This window comes from Taudactylus pleione, unplaced genomic scaffold (assembly GCF_031769625.1).
Source record: "Taudactylus pleione unplaced genomic scaffold, aTauple2 ptg000537l, whole genome shotgun sequence".
NCBI classification, from domain to species: Eukaryota; Metazoa; Chordata; class Amphibia; order Anura; family Myobatrachidae; genus Taudactylus; species Taudactylus pleione.
This window is the reverse complement of record NW_028284939.1, coordinates 8384645-8408413: the sequence shown is the minus strand read 5'-3', so window position 1 is coordinate 8408413 and position 23769 is coordinate 8384645. Positions and strand designations below refer to the sequence as shown.

The 23769-nt window shown below is 47.9% G+C and overlaps 1 protein-coding gene across 1 annotated transcript in view; it reads left to right on the top strand.

The window, feature by feature from the left end:
- Window positions 1-1569: 1569 nt before the first annotated feature.
- The window catches only part of SLC7A10 (solute carrier family 7 member 10), a 90680-nt gene continuing 68480 nt past the window's right edge, over window positions 1570-23769 (top strand). Inside the window, exon 1 of the mRNA XM_088451096.1 lies at window positions 1570-1969. Coding sequence (XP_088307222.1) covers window positions 1795-1969 — 175 coding nt within the window. The 5' untranslated portion in view covers window positions 1570-1794. The remainder of the gene's footprint in view (window positions 1970-23769) is intronic.

Sequence of the window (23769 nt, the reverse complement as noted above, 5' to 3'; positions counted from 1 at the left end):
CGTAGTTCAACTGCGATAGTATGTTAATCTGTAACGCAATGCCGCCGCACTACTACATAAGGACGCCCAATTCACCTACACGCATATCCGTAATGGTTGGCAAGACTGCGAAAACATCAGTACAATCGAGTAACATCGGACCCATACGCACAGTTAAGGCAGGTCTGACCTCACTCAGGAATTGCTTGCTGCAATATGAGGGTATCGCTGTGGATAATTTATGCACGCCCATGCAACGGCATTGAAACGCACTGGCACGCCTGCGTTCGGCCAACCACCCCCCCCCCCCCCCACGTCACCCACAAACGCCACTTCCTGTCAATCACTGCCATGGGTCTGCGTAGTCACTGCAATGGCAGTCCCGATCGCAGAGGCCGATTGCGTGCATATGAGCAACTGCGATCCTTGCTGAATCAGGCCCAGAGAACGTTGCTGGTTTTTTTGCCCCCTGATGCACCTGTGAAGCCTCGTCCCTTGGTTCTAAATGGTAGGCAGCCCAGTATGTCATAGAGCAGAGATGACCGTTGATGGTTTAAACCATCGATTGCTTCTGATTGGTTTTACACCATCTATGATCACTACCGATGGTGCCATCGATAGTTACCCACCGATGGCCATCCCTAGTTTGCAATTTATCAATAATTATCGGGGCTCGTCTTCCATCTGCTGGTGAATTAGAATAAAGAATATACTGGGCGTGTGCAGTCTCAGCAGCTCTCACGCTGCCTAGTAAGAACAAATCAGGCACCGGATTACCGCATCAGCGTTGCGCTGGTACGGAATGGCAGAAAAGGCACCACTGGTAGGGTAGGCGTTCACAGGGTCTCCCCAGCAGGAGTCACCTTGATAAATGACAGTGATTACACATCTTGTATCACTGGGTAAGATTCTAGTCATTTCACAGAGTGTACATGATAAAGGATAGCTGCAATTTCATTGGTTGCTATGGGCAACACCTCCACTTGTCCCCTTTAGAAGGTATGATAAATCTCCCCATCAGCTTTCAATATGGCCACCCCTGATTCCATTGGCTAATTTGCTTGTTCAACCACAACTGCCCTAAGGTATCTCAGGGTGCGACTCCCCCCAAAGAATCAATAATTGCCCTGCTCCCATCAGGCCCTGATGCTCATGCACTCTCACACTTGCATATTGAGGTCTTGTGACAAACGTTCATTTTCTGTATCTGCAATTTTGACAGCAAATGCAAAAATGTGGATAGGACTCGAATTCAGCCAAGTCAAAGGTATCACTACCTGCATACTACGTTACCATAAAGAGCAATAAAGCATACTAGTGTTGTTACAGCTGCAGAGTACTCACATGATGCTGGAAAAAAAAATTACAGCTGGCCAATATAATGAAGATTAGCCACGGATTTTCAAGAACAACCCTGTGGTGCCGTTAAATACTTAAGTGCAGAAAATATTTGCATGTACTGCTGAAAGATTATAATGAACTCTCTTTTGACCAAGGGAAGAGGGGGGGGGGGGGGGGGGGGCAATGGATGCGAGCGCTGTGTCTTTAAGAGCCCAGTGTGTGGACACTCCTCCTGGTCCTGACTGTGGAGAGAGCACACTGGCTGTGGCAGCATGTGAAGGGTACTCTGCGTGTGCCAGTCTCCGTGTGTGTGTGTGTGCTGTCACTGTGTGCTCTGCAGGTGCAGCAGAGAGAAAAATAAGGTACCTGGCGAAGACACAGGGTCCTGTCCAAGACGAGCGAGCCCACACCGAGCATTGCAACAGTCTGGCAGGCGGCTGAGCTGGGCTGAAGGAAATCCAGGACGCTGGAGAAATGTCAGGAGAGAATCCGATCAAGAACTCCAACAGCAGCAGCGGTCCGGGGCACGGTCCGACGGCACCGACACCGCACCTACCCAATGCCACGCCGGGGGGCCAGGACGCCGCCACAGAGAACGTAACCTTAAAGAAAGAAATAGGGCTAGTGAGTGCGTGCGCCATCATTATAGGTAAGATCGACATTACTGTGATGCATAACCCCAGATTTGTACTTTTTTTTTTGTATCTTTTATTTAGTCCAAAATGTTTGATCACGGTGAACGTCCAACTGGGTCTTTGTACAAAAATGGGAATAGGTTTTAGGTAGGCAACCTATGGCAAGGGCAGCTGTCGTGGTACCGCAGGCCAGCCGACTGGTAACTGTAGGTCCAAAACAGCTGGACAGTCACAGGTTGGCTAATCCGGATGTAAGAGAAACCTTGAGCTCTTTCACGAGTCCATCAAAAACAGGTATTTAGCCCACGGTACCGCCATGTTTCACAAATACACATGAATGAATGAACACGCACATTTATAGACATTTGCACATTTATTACATCTGAAATGTTAAGTAACTGGCACAGCATCCATAATGTGGGATTGTCTACCTGCTATAACAAATGCATCTGGGGCTCACAGCGCGCATAATTGGTAAATACATGTATTTATGCACTTGTGTAAGGGCTCGGATAGTTTGCTGACGTATTGATGTCCTTGCTGTGGCGCACTTGTGATACAACATGCATATTATTAATGCAGAAAGGTTCTGGGAAACATGTCATTAGTAAAGCATCAGAAAACTTGAATAATGCGCTTTACGCAAACGGCAAATTTATGGCACTGTAATCATTTTCTTAGAACTGCATATGTTCTATCTATATGTATATTGATATAGATGGGGGCAGTATCACTGCAGTAGGGATCTCACACTGGTTTGTGTTCACACTAGTGTCCATTGGAAGAGCAGTAGGACTGGTGTGTGCTCTTTACAGATCTCTCTCCTCCCTACACTGTGTCAGTGGATAGGTCCGGTCACACAGCAATAGGGTTCTTACCTCAGTCACTAGTGTCCAGGCACGGACACTGCCATTTGCTCTGTACAGATCTCTCTCCTCCCTACACTGTGTCAGTAGGTAGGCTCAGTCACACAGCAATAGGGTTCTCACCCTACAGTAAGTAATAATCAGTGTCCAGGGAAGGATAAGGAAGACTGGTGTGTGCTGTGTACAGGTCTCTCCTTCATGCACTGTCAGTATGTAGGCCCAGTCACACAGCAATAGGGTTCTCACCCTACAGTAGTAATTAGTATCCAGGGCAGAATAAGGGAGACTGGTGTGTGCTCTGTACAGGTCTCTCTCCTCCCTGCACTGTGTCAGTAGGTAGGCCCAGTCACACAGCAATAGGGTTCTCACCCTACAGTAGTAATTAGTGTCCAGGGCAGGATAAGGGAGACTGGTGTGTGCTCTGTACAGGTCTCTCTCCTCCCTGCACTGTGTCAGTAGGTAGGCCCAGTCACACAGCATCAATTGTTTTCATCATACTAGTAAAAACGGAATCGGTATGAAATACCGATGGACAGGATGCTGGCTGTCATTGCACTGACAGTGGTATCCCGATGGTTCAAATCCCGACAAGGGAATGGTAAGAAATGTTCCCCTGTCCTATTTACCCCCTAACCCTCCTTTCCTGTACCCTGATACTACCCTGCACCCTAACCCTCCCGGTAAGTGCCTAAACCTTACCCTCCCCCCTTAGTGTGTAACCCTAGCCCTCCCCCCTTAGTGCCTAACCCTAACCCCCCCCCCGGTGGTGCCTGAACCTAACCCCCCCCCCCTGCTTGGAGCCTAACCCTAACCTCCCCCCTGCCTGGAGCCTAGCACTAACTCCCCCCGGGGCGCCTAAACCTAACACCCCCCTCCAGGCTGATACTCACCTTTCCGTGGTGTCCTTACGATCGGGATGCCATCTATCGGGATCCAGAGTAATGTCTGGATTTTGTCGCCGGTGTTGTCTCTGCGTTCGGGATTCCGATGCCGGGGTCCCGGCAGACGGCATCCCGCTTGGCGGGATCCTCACCGCATCCCGTAAAAACACCAGCAGCCACTTCATTTACTGTCCCCACTGCATCAATCTACAGTGTCCTAAAGCCCAAACAATGACCTAACAACTAGGGGTACAGATGTGTAATAAATAAAGCGTTGAATGGCTAGCATGGCTACCTCACAGTGATGGGACCGGAAGGGCTCCCTGCACTGTACGTTATTCTCCTAGGTTTACTCCAGCTGCTCCGATTTCCTCCCAAGTTCAGGGGTCATAAAAGAGGATATATATTGGTCTGATGTTTATGTCTCTGGTAGGGAAATTAGGGCCTGATTCAGCTTCAGACGGAATAGCTGAGCTGCTCGCAAGATGCTTTGCGATTCCGCCTGTGCAGATATGGTAATGCAGCAGGGGGCATCTCACCACCTGGGGGCATCTCACCTCCTGGGGGCATCACACCTCCTGGGGGCATCACACCTCCTGCTGCATTATGTACCCGAGCTGCGTTGTCCAACGCAGCATCGGATACATTGCGGGACATTGGCAGGCTAAAGTGACTCATGGGGTCACGCAACCGGCCGCCGCAGTTGAGACGAAGAAGCCAGGAAATCACCGTCAGGCGACGAAGATCCTGACTCCCCCCCCCCAACAGCGGCGACACGCCTCTGTTTCGGGGAACGGAGGTCATCGCTGCCCCCTCCCCAGCCACAAACAGCAGCAGACTGTCAATCACTGCCAGTCTGCGAGCGGGATCGCAGAACCGTTCTGCACATGCACAGATTCCCGAACATCGATCCGGCCCTCAGACTGTGACCTTCAATGTAGCAGGGACTGATTGCCTGAGCATAGTTCTACAACTGCTCACTGCTGTACTATATGCTAGCATGACATAATAATTATAACAACAACTATACTGTAAAGAATCCCCATTGATAAAAGTGCATTTAACAATTTACATTGTGTTATACATATGCTGGTGTTTTGGAGAAATCAGTATGTTCTGTAGCACAACAAATGTCCTATAGTTCTAATGGAGGCTTACCGCTATAGGCAGTGGGATAGGACATTTACACTGGTTTGAACAGATTGATGTTGTCTCTATTTAGCCTGTTTAATTACCTGTGGATGAATGGGCGACAATGAATGCAGAAAAGACCCTTTGCTTTGACACTCATTAATAACTCATTGAGTCATTTGCTGCTGGTGACCAGGTACCAGCCCCCTCCGTCCGCACCAGAATACAGATCTCTGGGGAATAATTGGCGGATGTGAATTCGGACATCACGTTCCGAGCTGCATTCTTCCCACAGTATCACATAAATCTCAAGCTGGAGGCTTCGCTGGCAAAGCCTAAGGCCCTTGGTGTTGCTGTGTGCGGCTTGTTCCGTCCAAACAACGCACAGTCCTGCTAGTGATATTACTAACCCAGACAGTTACAGAATAACTCCCGATAACTGGGTTACTGCGGATGGGTGGAAAAGAGCTTACTATTCTCAGCTTATTAAAGCGCTTTGCCAGTTCAGTTATTTTCTCGTTACATTCATACCCTTCAAATGAGAATACGATGAAACATTGCAATTACGTTTTCTACTTTATTATGCTGAAAACTAAGGGTTAAGTGTTTTGCAGACATTTGCATCTATAGTTTTAGTTTGTAAAAATGTAACAGTACTCTCAGCGGTATGCAGTTGGGATGCTGACGGTCTAAGGGCCTGATTCAGAGCCAAACGCTCTGACCAGAAAGCTCGCTCTGAATCAGAGCCCTCCTCCATGAAAATGGAGCGGCCTCCTGGCCGCTCGCATAGCTGTGGGTGACCACCCACAGCATATGCGAGCGTCCATGATGATGGTCGCGATGGTCTTGACCATCGCGACCATCCGGCTTGAGGCGGAAACCCTGCGGTAGGGTCTCGCTGCCGCAAGCCCTGGAGTGATTTTGGCTCTATCAGAGCCAAAATCACTCCCACTGACATCACTCCGTCTGGCAGGCACGCCCCCAGCACGCCCACCAAAGGGGGCGTGCTGTCAATCAACATTGACAGCACGCCCCCTTTGGTGCGAGACCCGGAGCGATGGAGAGCCCGTCGCTCGCCGGGTCTCGCGCATGCGCACGACGGAGCTCCCTCCGTCGACCCACTTGCGAGCGTCCTGCGCTCGCGAGCGGGTCTGAATGACCCCTTAAATGCCGACTGTCTGCATCCCGACTGTCTAATCCTGGCAAGGGTCTAATGACAGGCGTCAAAATCCCGATGCCTGTCATTTTACCTACGCCAGGAGCCCGACATCCCGATCGAAAGTAAGCCAGGTGCCGGACGCGGACAGCCGCGGGGGGGGAGGGATAGGTTAGGGCCTCCCGGGGGGCACTTAGGGTTAGGCAGCCCCCCGGGAGGGTTAGGGTTAGGCATGGGGAACGGAGGGTTAGGGTTAGGCACGCCTGGGGGGAGGTTAGGGTTAGGCACCCCCCCAGGAGACTTTGGTTTAGGCTGCGGGGAAGGTTGGTTAGGTTTAGGCACTTAGAGGGGGGTTAGGCACTTGGGTGGGAGGTTAGGCACCCGTAAAGGAGGGTTAGGGTAGGGAATTAGGTAAGCGGTACTTACCTAAATTAGCAGTCGGGGTCTTCACCCCTGCCGGACTTCTGCTGTCGGGATATGAACCTTTCAGCAGCCAACTTCCTTAGAGAATAACTAGAGAAGGGAGAGGAGCAATAGGAGAGCTCAGAAGTTTATCTTTTCCAACGGAGGTGACACCTGCCGGCTAAATCTACAGCTCACAGGTTTTTTTTCTACCTGAAAGGTAACAGAATAAGCAAAACTTTTTCATTCACACTAACTTTATGACTGGCCGTTTTGAAGCAGCGTTCAAACCAACACATACATTATTCTTCCCCAAATACGGCTTCTCCGTGTCCATCCATAAAAGTGAGGAATCGATTGGGTGCTGTGATGAACACCGATGGCCAGGTGTAATAACACGTATGAACTAATCGCATTCTGGATATTTTTTGAAGGGCGGCTTAGAAAAAGATAGCAAAAGTCTGCCAAGGGTTACTGCACCTCGTTCCTCAGCACCAGTTATCATAAATATTCACTAATCTGTCTCCAGTATCTAATAGTATTCAGTGATTTCATACCTAGGACACGAATTCATAGGGGATGTTTTCAGGAAGATCTCCGATATCTGCCTCAGGCCTTCCATTTCCAACCGCAAAAGCAGCCTTCAAAAGGTTTCTATGCGGGTTGATAGATGGTCAGATTGACCAAGCTCTGGAATGCCAAGCATCCTGGAGCTGGGCCCCGGCAGCTAATGCCATCTTCAGATGACGTTAGCCCATATTTCTCCCCGTTGGGCCCCACTGAGTTATGCACAGGTAGACAGGTGAGGAAGTGTAGCATGCACGCCTGGTCTGATCCCGGAAACTAAGTGATAGCTGTAGCTTCTAGCCCTTCACTGGGTCAGGGTGTTTCTTGAAGCTCTGTCCCGCTGCCCCAACTTTAATAAGTGCAAGCAAACAGTTTCATTACCGCATTGCGAATAGAGGCGATATTTTCATGCCACAACCACATTTTACATGCGGGTTGTGGTAAATATGCCCCTTGGTAACCTACGTACAGTACATGGACAGTGGCTACGTCATTTGTGAATTGGTGGCACCTTGGAACCGCAGCCCTAAAGTTTTATTCTGGTGCATTATACTATAGCGGGATATAAAGAACACAAGAGCTAAAGCCCTGTTTTTTTTCTTCTCTGACCAAACACACAGTGGGGGTCATTCAGACCCGGTCGTTAGCGCCGATGCGCTCGGACCGGGTCGATGGCCCCCCACAGAGCATGCGCACGACGGCCCCGGCGCCGTTGTGCGCATACGTGAGACCCGCTACGACCGACAGCGCCGGTCGTAGCGGGTCTCGATCCAAAGGGGGCGAGCTGTCGATGTTGGTTGACAGCTCGCCCCGTTTGGAAGGCGGGCCAGGGGGGTGGCAGCCCAAACGGAGGCGTTCCCATGGGAACGCCTACCGTTTGGGGGCGGCCCCACTGACATCACTAGTGATGTCAGTGGAGAGCTTCCGGCTCAGACAGAGCCAGAAGCTCTCCGGGGCTTACAACAAGGGAGACCCTACCCTAGGGTCTCGTCGTAAGCCCCGATGGTCGCGATGGTCTCTGACCATCGCGACCATCAACGGAGCGGTCGTTAGAGCTGTGGGTGTTAACCCACAGCCTAACGACCGCAACAGAGGCGTGCGGTCAGGATGCAAGTGGCCGCCCAGTTTCTGAGCGACCGCTTGCATCCTCCGACCGCCTCTGAATGAGGCCCAGTATCACTTCTCTTGTTCTACATGCAATTCTCAGCATCCATTCCGGACAAATCAGAGAATGCCATTGCTGAGCCTAGAATGCGCATGTATGACCCATGTACCAGCCTTTCTGTCACTGCGACACACTTGGCGGTACATACGACACAAGATTTGTATTACGGATAAATTAGATAAACTCCCTATCGACAGAAGTGAGATTGCATAACCCCCACACACTAACCATGAAACCTAAAGAAACAAGCTATAAACTCAACTAAACAAATGACGCAGTCATAGTAAAATGCAATAACAACTGGTCACCTGTTTTATTTAAATTTAACAATCAACTAAAGTATGGTGGCAGAAAGAGAGAATGGCCAGCTGCTCAGCTACATTACGTCTTACGCTAATCTAATGTCCACGACATGTGTAACTAGGCCAATTGCCCGTTACCAATATAATTATAAGGCTCCAACTCTCCCACCAATACACCATAACAGGGCCGGCCAGCCAGCCAGTGCCAATGCCCCCCAGTAGGGAAGGTCAGACTAGATTAATGTATCGGTGTAGAGAACGCACCTCCATATAGCCGGGTAATACCCACCAGACTGCCGTTCTTTCCCACTGCAAAGAGGTTGACAAACCCATCCAGCAAAGAAAAAATACCAATTGTGTTGTTACCAAAGCGGTAGGCGTTCCCATGCGCAGTGGGGGAACATCGATCCTAACTAGTGAAAAACACAAAATGTCTGCCAAACCCCACCCTAAACCCGCCCCAAACTATCCCCATAGGCTAATTACTTAAAAAGATTAACCTTAGCTTCCCTAGTGTGAGGGTCTGCAATACCAAACTCCCTAGGGGTTTAAACTTGCTTGCCCTTATTCAAGCACTCGCTCGTCATTATGTTGAAAACCATTAGTGCATTACAGGTGATGTGTTTTATTACCTATAAAATATAGGCCACACTTACTCCCCCTACTGCAGATCTACATTATTATTTAAGAATTATTATCTGTTACCCAATAGCTTTCTGACACACAGTGGCGTCACAAGGTGGGTGCGGCCCGCACCTGGGTGTCACCTGACGAAGGGTGACACCAAGGTGCAGACTCCCCTTCAGTGACAAGAGCCGAGTGCTGCACTGTAGCATTGAGTGCAGAACTCAGCTCCTGACATTGTAAGGGAACCGGCACTGCCACAAGGCACCTTCTGCACCCCCTTGCAGTAACAAGAACGGGACCACCGGGGTTCGGGCCGCGAGGCCACGCCCCGTCCCGTGAGGCCACGCCCCACCCAGTGGGGCCACACCCCTTTTTTGGCGGCGCGCGGCAGAGGAGGGTGCAAATTTATAGATCGCTGAGGGGCGCCGAACACCCTAGCCTTCCCTGGCTGTGTTACAGTCTGGAATGGTAGTGTTGCTGTCCCGGACTGTGGTGTAGCATGGTGTGTGTGCTATGGAAATATATTCAGGAATATATAGAGGGGTATTCAATATGAAACGTTAACTTCACTGTCGAAGTTAATGTTTCATATCGGAGTTTTTTCCTACGTTAAAGTCTGGTGCGCTCCCGCTTATCCCCGTATTCAATATAAAATTAACGAAAACGTTAAACTCCGAAGTTGGATTTGCGTAAAGTTACGAATTTTTACTTAAAATAATTGTAAGACCCCCCTAAAGTTGTAAAAACATGGGGGAACACTATGGATACCCCTGTTTTAGCCTTTAATTGAAAGTCGGGGATTTAAATAGCCGCAGCAGGTGTTTTTTTCTGACATTGAAGAAGTGATGCAGAAGAGCACTTAGGTTTTTTTTTTCGTTTTTTTAAGTGGTCCCATCAAATTTGGGGTACATGAAAATGGGTACTAGCATATTTTTAAGTCCCTAAAGTAAGTTTTTAAAAATTCTGCATTTGTGCACCTGCCGCTATAATTCTATTCTAGAAAACACGTGCCGCATACTTGCAGAATAGCCCTGAACCTATTTCCCTATTGTTAAACAATTTTTTCCCTTTTTTTTTTTTACCCCAATTTTTTCATTATTTTTTGGGGTGTCCCTATTTTTTTTTAAAACTTTTTTTAAATGTCGGTCCCAGGGGTGCAGGCTATTTTTTTTAAATCTGCACCCCTAAACCCCAATTCTGCACTTTTTTTCGACACCTATTCAATGGTGAAAACTTAACCCCGTTTTTTATCAAAGACTTTTCAAAACTGCGATAAGTTTTTGAAATTGAATACGGTGTAAAAGTAAAACCTGCGATAATGACGTCATACCTCCGATATTAACGCAAAAACGATGTTACCGCACCCATATTGAATACCCCTGATAGTGTTTATGTATGCCCAGCGGTAGTGAGGAGTGTGCACTCAGGCTGAAGGGGGGGGGAGAGAGGAGAAGGAGGAAGGATCACACCAATTGGCAGAAGCTGTGTACACATAGAGTTGTATATACATAAGGGGGGGTGCATTGTTGGTTCTATAATAATAATGCATTGGTAACTTATTATATCTAACCAAAGGGTACTATGAGTGCTTGTAATCCTTTAATAGTTGTTACTAAGTTTTATTGGTCTCCCTCCCCGCACCAGGTGACACCATGGGGAGGGACGCCACTGCTGACACATCCAGGTTAGAACCAAATGTGGCATGACCCAATGGGTCAGGGCCGGCTCCAGGGCTAATAGCGCCCTGTGCCGGCCGAGTGCTCTGTGCTCATTATCGCGTGTGGCCGAAATCGGGGGTGTGGCCTAACTACCATAGGCCATTCCTCCTTACGTGCAGTTATCTGAGGGGCGTGCCCACATGGCACGCCTCCAAATAACATCAGGCTGGGGGGAGCCTCACTAGCTGGGCTTCCCCCAGCCCTCTCCCATCACTGAATGGATGCCGTGAGCATCCATTCAGACTCCGGGGTCCAGCTAGTGACCCCCCGATTTGACCACCCGCAGGCCACTTTGGCCCACGGGTGGAACAGCGGGACAGTACTGTCCCGCTGAAGTCGGGATGCTGGGGAAGGGTGCGCCCTCTATTGGTGGCGCCACTGTTCGACCGCTCATGTTGAACACCCCTAGAGCTGGCCCTGCAGTGGGTTATATACAGATCTGAACCAAACAATTCAGGAATGACTATCCTGGTGGCGGCCCTACGCCGTATTTTGTGTCTTTATATCAATGTTCCCTGTATATGACAAATTCTGCATTAGATATAGTAAATGCAAATAAATAATAACCATTGCTGGTGGTTTTATATCTAATATTTTTATAAGTAAGTAAATACACAATGAAAGGACAATATAAGAGGATGGGTGTATTATAGTCTGGGCAGCAGTGACATTTATTTAACGTAAGACATAATGATACATTCTAGAAAGTGAGCCGACAGTCCATTATACAATTCCGGGGAATAATCGGATGCTGGCGGTAGTCTATTAGCATTATCACAGATCAGCTTTCACTGCAGAAATAGATGGCATTCATCTGCAGAATACAGCAGGGAGACGTTTAAGTCCTTGTCCTATTTAGCAGCAGTAGGAGGTTGGTAGCATTGTGCAAAGGAATAATACAGGAAATAGTTGAAGAATATATGGAAATTGGTGTATTGGATTGGTTTCCATAATCTCCACATTTCTTAAATCATTACATTAACTGGTCTGAATAGCTCAGTGCATTTAGGGCCTGATTCAGAGCCGGACGCTATTTGCGCTCGCTCGTTTAGAAAAAGGGGCCGGATATTTAAATAGAGCGCTCGCTCTTTGCGGTCTGTTGACGCCTCTATGTCTGAACGAGCGAACAAAACATGCACTCCCTATTTTTTTTAAAACGCCCCCTGGCCGCTCGCATCCTACGTCATCTCCGCTATTAGATTAATCGAGTACATCGAAAGGCGTCTGAACTGCTCGCAGTGCTTGTGGTAGAATTTTCCTACCGCAATCATGCGAACAGTTCAGGCTAAAAGACAACCAAGTGACGTGGTCGATGACACTGCTTTGTTAATTATGCACACCCTTGGCACGCCTGCGTTCGGATCTCCACTCCCCGTTTTCAAGCACCTTCCCCTGTTACCACCCACAAACGCCTCATTCTGTCACTCAAATTAGCAGGCACTCGCTATTTTGCGAGCACACAATTTCCGACCGCAATGACTGGTTCGCGCATGCGTATTACAACCCATACGCATGCGCAGTTGTGCGAACATCGCTCGGAGCGAACGAGCGGCCGCTTACGAGCGGCTCTGAATCAGGCCCTTAGTCTTTAGTCATAACATATTAAACGGTGCATCACTTTATAGAACTTACAGTGTGAATGACATCACTAAGGTAGGAGTGACTTGTATATTGCGTACTGATAGGTCAGGAAAACAGAAGGGGAGTTTCAGAAGGGGAGCAGATATTAAATAAACTATATGGTGCGATGCTCTGCCACTGATGAATATGAGGTTTGTTTTCATTTATAGCAAGAGATAAATTATATTCAAGTTCACCATAAATTGGAGAGGTCATGTATCCAGAGGGTAATGTCACAGGATTAATGCAGCCTTTTTCCACAAAATTGCCCTTCAGAGCATCCACAATCAGAACTAATAGGTCAGTTGTTACTGCCAACGGTCTATGCAACTTCATCAGTTTATATCAATGTCTACATCTTGTCATCTGAGATTATTGGGAGGACTAGTAACTCATTTGTAGGTTAGAACAGTGCATACATGCTGACCTTTGCGCTGCCACCAACAGATCTGCACAGTGGAAGGGGGCGTGGTGCGACTGAAGTGGGCGGCGCAAAGAGGGGGGGAGGGGCATGATGACGCAGTTGCATCATCATGGCCTCATGCAGCATTACCAAAATGGTGGCGCAGGGTGAATCTCGTCATTGGCCTCCAGGACCACCCACTTCACTCATGATGGGGACAGGCGCAGACACGGCCTTTGGGAGACTTGCCTACTCTTCTAAGCATCTGGGAGCACCACACGATTTTCAGGAGCCTGAGCATGAACGATCAGGGAGAGTAGGTAGTATTTCCCAAGCTTGATCCTCAAGACACCCTAACAGTCCAGGTTGTATGGATATCCATGCTTAAGCACAGGTAACTTATTTAGTACCACAGTCACTTTGATTATAGCATCTATGAACACAACCATGGATATCCTTAAAACCTGAACTGTTAGGAATGCCTTCAGGACTGAGTTTGGGAAACACTGGCTTAAAGACCAATCAACTAATAAGTAGATAGACCCATACAAGCTGATTTTGCCCCAGGACTGATCACATCCATTAATATCTGATGGCTTTGGATTCAATCACACAGATTAGATCACATAGTCGGCAGATGAACCCCATCAGCAGGTGTCTTAGGTCATCCACCGACCTCAAATGGGGAAACCTGTCTAACCATGAAGGACCCGATCTGTTCAAATGTATTTTTCTTTATACGGCAATCGGGTTGAATGGCTGGATTGTATGGTGTGGTTTGTAAGACATGACCTTGCGAACAGTCGCTGATCAAAGATGTTAAGGGCATATCATGGATCATACAGGAAACTGTTCAGGCTGAGTTTGTGCCGTGGAGGCTTTGATGAAACCTTCATGACACAAAGGTACTGCCCCCCCCCACTCCTCAAATTTGATTTGTACTAATTAACGCACACATCTAACTTCTAAGACTCATATCTTTACTGCTTCATTTATTAACGCTAACATTGAACAATATACATCGAAAATAAATAATTACTAAGATTATCTAAAAGGATGGTCCTGGGTGTACAATATAGAATGAAGGGTTCTTTCTTATGTTCCTGAAAAATAATATGTCAGACCGGTGTCTTACAGCTCCTTCAAGATTATTTCTCGGTTCTAGAGAGGGAAAAACATTGGAAACCAAAAAACCATGTGTATTAGGGGATGTAGTCAGGATGCCGACGGCCGGAATGCCCACTGCCAGAATCCCGACACTGAAAGCCCGGCATGGGACTAAAGATAGACGTCTAAATGCTGACGCCTATCACACCGAAATCGCAATGCCTGGCATACTGAACATAGGTAAGCCGGGCATCGAAAGCTGTTAGCCCCGGGGAGGGTTACGTTTAGGTACCCCCCCGAGAAGGTTAGGCTAGGGGAAGGGGGAGGTTTGGGTAAGACACCCCCTGGGGAGGTTAAGGTTAGGCACCACCAAGGGAGGGTTAAGTTTAGGGTGCGTGGAGGGAGGATTAGGGTTAGGCACCATGGGGGGGATTTAGGGTTAGGCACCACCCCCAGAGTCTTAGGGTTAGGCACCCCCAAGGGAGGGTTAGTGGGGAGAGGGGAGGGTTAACTATAGTTACCAGCCGACATTGGGATTTTATGCTGTTGGGCTTCCAGTGTCGGGATTTGAACCAGCGTTTTTTAAGCCGGCAGTATTTCATACCGAACCCGTCTATTAGTGCTACATGACCTGCAGTTCCTCCCAGTAAACACTAACTTGAGTCTGATTGCAGACTCCCACTGCGCAGGCGAAGTTCTAATGCACAAAAAAGAGAGAGCACTTATACTGTAAGTGTCATTTATGTACGTTAATGCCTGACCATCAATAACCGCACAGATTTTATGTATTCACTGGGAGTAGTCAATGTCTGGAGAATTTTGTAGGTGGATCAGCATATTCGGTCTGTCCACACCAGCTCACTGGATGGCTAGCATACCATTTGCAATCAATATTGAGAAAAAGAATTATATATATATATATATATATATATATATATATATATATATATAAAAATTGGGGGTTGTTATAGGGCCGAAACTTCCCTTTAACGTAACAAGCTGCCTTTTATGTAATGTTACCAAATTAAGTTAAAGCATTTTTTTTTTTTTAACTCACATTTGATAAAACACGGCGGACGAGAGATTATAGGATTAAGTGTAAATGAAACTAGGAATTGGGAGAAATTGTAGCGGGACTGTAGCATATTCCGATTTACTACAGGAAGAATGTTAATTATGTCAGTGTGAAGTATTCACACTCTGAATTAGAACAATGCTCCTCACAGTGCTACATTGCAAGGTACTAAATCTCAATTAGGCCAAAGGTCCTAATGCGCGGTTTCTATCCGGACACTGCCCAGTTATTTAAAGTGTATTAAGTACCGCTCTCCTATGTTCTGCGATTAACAGAGGTTGACGGTCAGAAAGGACATATTTCATATTACACAACTGCAACACCTGCTGATGTGTAACAAATATATAAGAGCAATTAAACTGCTGTATTTCCTTGTCGCTGATCAGAGACATAAAGGGACCTGACTGAGTCGCAGGCTCGTTATTCACGCAATAGGCCGATGTCGCGTCCCAATGGTGTCCGTACATAGGCACTGTATAGATTTGGATGCAGGGTATTTTTAATACTGGGAGGTAACAAGTCGCACGCAAATGTTGCCCCTTATAGTAGTGGCATCTAGCTGTAAGCGGTTAAGTAAAGAGACGCACATAGGAGGCCATAGGGTTGGGGCAAATTTCGATGGTGAGACCGGCGGCGCTCCCAAATATGCCCCAGACTGTAATGCAGCGTCTTTAGATGCTGTGGGTTTGCGTCTCGGCAAAGACCCAAGGCAGCCATGGACATGCGCTTCTACCTGGCGGAGATCCTTTCAGCGCAGCCAGCAAGGCTTCCTTGAAGCCTTAAAGACTTTGTGGATCCCCATAGACGGCAATTGGGACTATACGGATGGCGTGATGATTTCTTCACAAGCAGCGGTAGGTTCATCTTCCCACTGTTTGTTAGGTATTGGATTGATGTTATCTTTTTGCTTAGGAACATTTTTTTACTTTGCTCACCTCCGGGCCAGCTACCTCTAACCCTCAGCTCTTGTCAGCTTCTCCGGGCTGGAGGTAGCCTGTCTGGGAGAAAGAGCTTGCTGAATATATTCCTCCTGGGGATGCACCATGCAATAAGCAAAAATAGAACATTAGAGATACTGGTGATCACTTTATAGGGCTAAGTGCTACCGTACGAAGAACCACAGTAAGCTGAGGACGCAATATGATCATCTCTTCAAAGATGGCAAAAGCCTCAGGACAGGTAACTGCCAGGCAGAGCCGTAGCTAGACTTTTTGGTGCCCTGTGCCAGAAAGAGCATTGGCGCCCCCCCTCATTTTTCAAAGGGACATAATGCACCCAAAAAAGGGGAATGGCCTCATGGGGAAGGGCCAGGGAAGAGATAGGGGAGGCCAGGAGATGCTGGGGATGAAATAAGAGGAAGCTACAAGTGAGAATGATAATAAACAGAAATTTGACATGCCCAAACAACGCCCCCTGACCTGTGGTGCCCTGTGCGATGGTACCGGCCGCACTACCCTAGCTACGGCCCTGCTGCCAGGGCCGTAGCTAGGGGTGTGCGACCGGTGCTGGTGCACAGAGAGCAGGGCTCTTTGGGTGGCACTGTCGCTGCCCCACGATCTTTGCTTCTGGCTAGCAGGGTTCCTGGAACAGCTCCAGGGTTCACTGCTGCAGCACTACAAGGGCGTTCATTAGATGCCCTTGGCAGGCACCCTGCAACCTGGGCCGCTGATTAGAGAATCCTCAGGATGCTCCAACTAGCACTGCACTTACCAGTGCTGCTGGTCCCGCCCCCTGCGCACGACGTTGGTTGCTAAGGAGGACGCTCTTAAGCCCCGTTATGGTTCTCTGGTAACTGCTCTATACACTCTTAGGGTGCGATAAAACAACTGAATCGCCCTCTATCTCTCGTCTAAAGTGACAGGAGATCGGCATGTGATATTCAATTGTTTTTGGGGCCCCATGCATATCACGCTCAAATAGACAGAGTTTAGCCGCATAAAGCGGCTAAACCCATCTAAAGTCCTGCTTTGGGCGCCCAAAGTGCCGACTTATCGCACATTTCTGCTTGCTGTATGCGCCCGAACAGAGCGACAATTGAAGTGCTCTTCCGGGTGCCTGGCAACATCAGCCGCGGGCTAAAACAATTGAATCACCCCCTTAGTGTTCATTCCAGCACCCTGCACCTGTCACAACCTGTGCAGTTCCTCTTACCTGCCTGGGGTGTTGCTCTCTGCTCTGGTGCTTCTAGTACACTCTGGTCAGTATCTCAGCAGTTTTTTTGCATCAGTGGAGTGTGCTAGAAGCACCAGAGCACAGAGCGACACCCCAGGCAGGAAAGTACACTAAATTCAGCTACAAGACGTAAACCGAAAAGGGCTATCAGAGAGGATAGAGATTATATTTGCAGAACATCCACTTAGGTGCCTATTTATCAAGGAATATAGTATGTGTACACACTACAAGATTTTGCCCAATGATGCCAACGACTAGACTGACCAAAATGATTTAAAAACGGACAATAAACACCACACACAGGCCCTCATTCAGAGGCGGTCGGAGGATGCAAGCGGTCGCTCAGAAACTGGGCGGCGCTTGCATCCTGACCGGCCGCCTCTGTTTCGGTCGTTAGGCTGTGGGTTAACACCCACAGCTCTAACAACCGCTAGGGTGATGGTCGCGATGGTCATTGTCGTAAGCCCCAGAGAGCTTCTGGCTCTGTCAGAGCCGAGAGCTCTCCACTGACATCACTAGTGATGTCAGTGGGGCCTCCCCCAAATGGCAGGCGTTCCCATGGGAACGCCTCCGTTTGGCCTGCCACCCCCCTGGCCCGCCTTCCAAACGGGGCAAGCTGTCAATCAACATCCACTGCTCGCCCCCTTTGGAAAGAGACCTGCTACGACCAGCGCTGTCGGTCATAGTGGGTCTCACGCATGCGCACGAAGGAGCCGGCTCCCTCGTGCGCATGCGTACTAGACAAACATCAAGGCGGGCGTGCGGTCGTAGACCGTACGGCCGCCTCTGAATAAAGCCCACACTACCCTATAATAGTTACGTTTCAAACAATCCTTTCGATTCCAAATGGTCTCGTCTCCGTTCACAATGTCAGATAATTCTGCTGTTAGAGAAGGGGAACGTTAATTAATAATCAGACATGGTGTTGAGGTTGGTACACACTGCACCTTCTGAATTATATAAAAATGGCAGGACATACATAGCACGCGCAGCACACGCTATATCGGGAGCCGAGCTGACAGGTTTTGGACAGACCGTCGGGCCCTGGTACTGCGTTTACAAATGTAATAGGGGGAGAGTTTAGAAAATGTGAGGGTTTAGCATTAATCTCTCACAGTGGTCGAGTTTTATCTTCAAAATGGGAAAACATCTGGGTGAGAGTTTAAATCGTGAGAGTATTGTGAGTCTGAAATACATGCGAGTTTGCTCTGATGCTTTGTTCTCAGACTTTGGCCGAGTTTAAAAAGTGTCAGAAAACTCTCATGTTATCTAATCTCTCACCCTATTACCTTTGGCCCATAATGTGTACCCAGCTTAACATAATAATACTAACACTTCTACCTCCCTGACACGAATAGATTTTTGATTAACAAAAATGGAAATAATATCAAAGCTTAATTTTCTCATCATAGTTACTAAGAATTTCAGCCAGTTGTCAGTCTGTGTCTAACAAGTTTCCGTTTAGAAAAACATATCTTGCTGCTACAATTTCTAAGTAAATAGATACAAATATATATTATATATTTCTCTACATTTTGGTCTGGTCCAATCCAAACTGTATTTTTTTGCTTTTTTGTGACTGGTCCTCTCAGTGTCAGTAATGTAATAATAGCATGCAGGGCCATAGAGAGCGCCGCCGGGCCCCGGTAAAGAGGGGGAGTGGCCACGCCCCCTTGTAGAAAAAGAAGAAGAAAAAATCCAGAGGGGGCGCGATCAGTGTGATCGCTCCCCCCTCAGGCAGAGGAGATTGCTGTGGCTGCTGCTTAGCCCGGGCCCGGGTAAAGTGTACCCGCTTCCCCCCCCCCTCTCGGCACACCTGATAGCATGCAATAGCGAAACAGCATACAGTCCTGCTTCCTGGTAGGGGGGGGTTTCATGGTGGAGGACCCCAGGCTGCTGCCTATTCAGCCTACCTCTAAATCTGCCCTACTGTCATTTATTGCGGCTTCACTCCTTCTACTGAACTGCAGGCAATCACAGGGTACGTGGAATACTTAGGGACCTGTTCATGAAGCTGGAAGCCACCTGTGACTATTTAAGAAGCGTTTAATACAGGTGATGTCAGGAGCAGGGGCGCCGAGAGGGGGGGGGGGGCGGGTACAGATTACCGGGGCCCGGGCTTCCTGAGGGGCCCGGCGGGGGCCCAGGTCCGGTGCCGCTCCCCCTCCCTCACAGCAGCCCAGCACACAGCGTGTGCTGAGCTGCAGTGGAGACTGCTCGTGGTTGCTGAGCAGCAGCCACAGCAGTCTCCTATGCCTGTGGGGGGGAGCGATCACACTGATCGCGCCCCCCCTGGCTTTGAGCAGGGCTGAGGGGGCCCAGAGCGCCCCCCTCCCCAGGGCCGCCAAGAGCCAAGGCGGGCCCCGGTAATAGGGGGCGTGGCCTAATCTCGGGAGGCGTGGCCACGCCCCCACGCTGTGTGCTGGGCTTCTGTGAGGGAAGGGGAGCGGCGTCTGACCTGGGCCCCCGCCGGGCCCCTCAGGAAGCCCGGGCCCGGGTAATCTGTACCCACCCCCCCCCCCCTCTCGGTGCCCCTGCCCCTCCCCAGCGCTGCAAACCTTTTTTTCTTTTTTGGGAAGGGGGCGTGGCCACGCCTCCCGCGATTAGGCCACGCCCCCTATTACCTGGGGCCGCCGCGGCTCTCAGCGGGCCTGGTCAGGAGATATTTCCTGCATTAGGCAAAGACTGCAGACAGAAATCCCCATTATTCTCAATGGGGACTGCAGGCTGGGACAATTAACCAAACTCTGAATGTTCTATAATAATAATAATAATAATAATAATAATAATAATAATAATAATGTTTATAATTGGCCCATATAGCAAACGCCATCCTCAGAAGGCATTATCCGCTGTAAGGCACATCGCCGGAGAGGATCATCTCATCCCAACCTGGCCTCCTCCATGCTCCTATAGAAACTGCGGTTCCAGGAGGAGGTTTTTTTTTTGTTGAATATAGAACTATAACAGAAGGAAAAATTTACAGAGCAGTTCTTTGAAACTTGGGAAACACTGTCTGAGGGGCCTATTCATTATACCTTAAAACTCTCTGGAGGTAATTAGGTTTAGAGCTCGCATGGAGTTCTACCTAATTACCGGAGGAATTCATCATCCTCCTCCCCATAACTATCTATTTCGAAAACCTGTCATTTTATCTCTATCTACACTACCTTACCGCAGCTGGAATCTGTGCTGCGCATGCCCTGTTACATTCGCAAGGCCAGCACATGCGCAGCACTACCTACAGCGGCGGTAAGTTTGTGTCCTCCCCAACGCCCCCCCCCCCCCAATCAACTCCCCCCGTCCCCACACTTACCTGCCCGCTGCAGCGCCTCTGGCTTCTGGGACTGTACAGACACGTATTCTCCCAGCAACCCACAGTACAGTTTAGAAAAAGAAAAAAAAAAACATTTTTTTTTCTTTCTAAACTTTATTGTGTTCTGCTGGGAGAACACGTGCCTGTACAGCCCCAGGAGCCAGAGGACGCACCAGAGCGCCGGAGGGAGACGCCGGGGGACCTCACCAGCTGGAAGCAGGTAAGTGTCACCTGCTATTCGCCACCTCACAGTGGCGGATAGTACCTCCATCAAATTCCGAAAATACATAATTTTCGGAATTTGATGAATACCATAATTTCCATATCCCCATACTAATGTACTAATGTATGGGGAGTGTGGAAATTAACGCAGGGGAGCTTAGCAAGGAGATATCAGTGATAACTCCTGTGCTAAGTGTGTTCATGAATACTAAAATAACGGAATTAAGGAAAATGTCCTTAAAAACTTTATTGTAGTGTTGATGAATAGGTCCCTCAGTCACTCAAAGACCAGGTGTGGAATGCTTCAGGCATACACTTTGGTATGAGACACGTGTTTGTGGGCAAGACCCCCGATCTCCTTTAATGCCATCTTGTTTGGGTTATGGAATTGGTGTTGCAGACTCGGGCTCACAGTGTCTTATCTTATTTTATTTTTAATCGTATTTGTAGTCTTTTTATGGACTCACCATTGTGTAATGTGTTGGCAACTTGTTATGTTTAAATACCAGACAATGGATATTTCTCTGTAAAGTACTATACTCCTAACTGAATGTGCTTATTTCCGATTGTATGTTATAATTCTGTTATGCTTCAATAAAGGAAAAATTTTGTTGAAAAAAAAAAAAATATATAGAACTAAAATAAATTGTTAAATGCAGTGATAAGAAATTAAACTTTTCTGGGCCCCGCTGAAATCAATGACTAATAGACCCCTTATGGGGCCCATACACCAGCGAAAAAAATCTATTCTACGTTCTTTTCCCTGATTTCACGATTCTCCAATCAGCGTCCATACATCACAGATCGTTTTATTTTCACCAAATGACAGATCTGCCAGTCGTCAATGGCCCATCATTTTACTAGTAACGGTCTGCAAATCGGCTAATCATTACCATACACTAGCAATCTACAGCCCTGATAGGTCGGGGACAACCTGATTTACCCCTTTCAATAATTTTTTGGTCTAAACCGGCAATCCCAAATTGATTGCTGATGTATGAGTCCCATTAGTCTGTAGTGACGGGATGTAGTCACTATCCAGGCTGACAGGATGCCGACACAGGGATAGGATACTTACCGACATAGGGATAGGATAATTACCTGTCTGTCCCCTAACCCTGTTGGGATACTGGCGTCGGGCATCCCATACCCAACCCGAAGTGACATAACAGACTACAGGGTGGCATTATGGGGTTACAGACCCTCCAACATGACCCGTTCCATTAGGTACAGAATGTTCTGCTCCTGGACTTCCCTCTTAATTTATGATTGCAGTCACCTGTGTTGAAACACCTGTCTCATCAATTACCTAGTTCAACACAGGTGACTGCAATCATACAGTAGGTGGGAAGTCCAGGAGCAGAGCATTTTGTACCTAATGGAGCAGGTCATGTTGGAGGGTAGGGGGTTATACGTTCAGCCCTGTGGATGGGATTTTCCCCATGCCATGCATGTCACTCATAATACAAAGATGTATCTTATTTAAATATTGTTGTTTTTCTTTTTAAATAAAAGTAAAGTTTTATTGTATTTTCAAACACTAAATCAAACATATCACGTAACTACATATAGCAAAAGGGCGCGGGCCTCAGATATCAACAGATATATAAATATCACCAAAAAATCTGTTATTGTGTTTTTAATAAATAATAAATATATATACATTTTATTTTTTTACGCGTGATACTCTAATAAATCCTTCTTGCGATATATTTTATGCAGCACATTTTGCGCAGTGCAATAATTTAGCGCTTACCCTGCGCACTGCGTTCCCTCGCCAATGTAGCGTAATGTCTATAGAAAAGATGGCTGGCCTGCATTAGTCTGAATCATAAACGAATGCTGGGTCCTTGAAGCGTGTGATGCGCAAAAGGCCAATGTTACATGAATCATTTCAGTTACACGTGCACGCCTCCTGCCATTTATGGTATCGTACTACGCAGCCCTGGAGAACGAGTGACCGGCAGATTCGGTAAAGTTGTACATTGCATAATCCGCTTATTGGTCCTAATCCCAGGAAAAGTCCTTTAGGAATGTTAGATTTATGGCACACCGTGATTGTTCAAGTTGTTACATGCAGAAGTCAGAGTCTAGGGGGACCGCGTTCTACAATATACGCTCTAGGTCATAGCAGGAATCAAGTCAGAGCTTATATCATCAATACTGCTAATCTCTCGGAAAACTGCTGATGCATTCATTGCCTTTGCAAGGGGCTCTGGACAATACTAGAGAGATTACTTGCCTAGGTCATGTAGTGAACTTCAAGACCCTATAATTACCATCCAAATGATTACAGGACTTAGGTGGCATATAATAAAGGAGATTGAGCTACTATAATAATGCTTAAGAAAGTTTTAGTCAGCATAAATACTGGTACAACTTGCTAGAGATGGTGAAGGTGCCTCATTAGGTTATTTTCCATTTCCATCCCTCTAGTCCAGGGGTCAGGGAACTTTTTTACCTTTTACCCCAAAATATATTTAGATACGCCGACGTTACCCCCTTGATTTGAAAGGAGGGAAATCATATAGTGCCCCCATATAATGCCCCTGTAGTAGTGCCCCCATAGTTATACCCCTTTAGTAGTGCCCCCATATAGTGCCCCTGTAGTAGTGCCCCCATATAATGCCCCTGTAGTAGGGCCCCCATATAATTCCCCTGTAGTAGTGCCCCCATATAATGCCCCTGTAGTAGTGCTCCCATATAGTGTCCCTGTAGTAGTGCCCCATATACTGCCCCTGTAGTAGTGCCCCCATATAATGCCCCTATAGTAGTGCCCCCATATAATGCCCCTGTAGTAGTGCCCCCATAGTTATACCCCTGTAGTAGTGCCCCCATATAGTGCCCCTGTAGTAGTGCCCCTGTAGTAGTGCCCCCATATAATGCCCCTGTAGTAGTGCCCCCATAGTTATACCCCTGTAGTAGTGCCCCCATATAGTGCCCCCATATAATGCCCCTGTAGTAGTGCCCCCATATAATGCCCCTGTAGTAGTGCTCCCATATAGTGTCCCTGTAGTAGTGCCCCCATATACTGCCCCTGTAGTAGTGCCCCCATATAATGCCCCTATAGTAGTGCCCCCATAT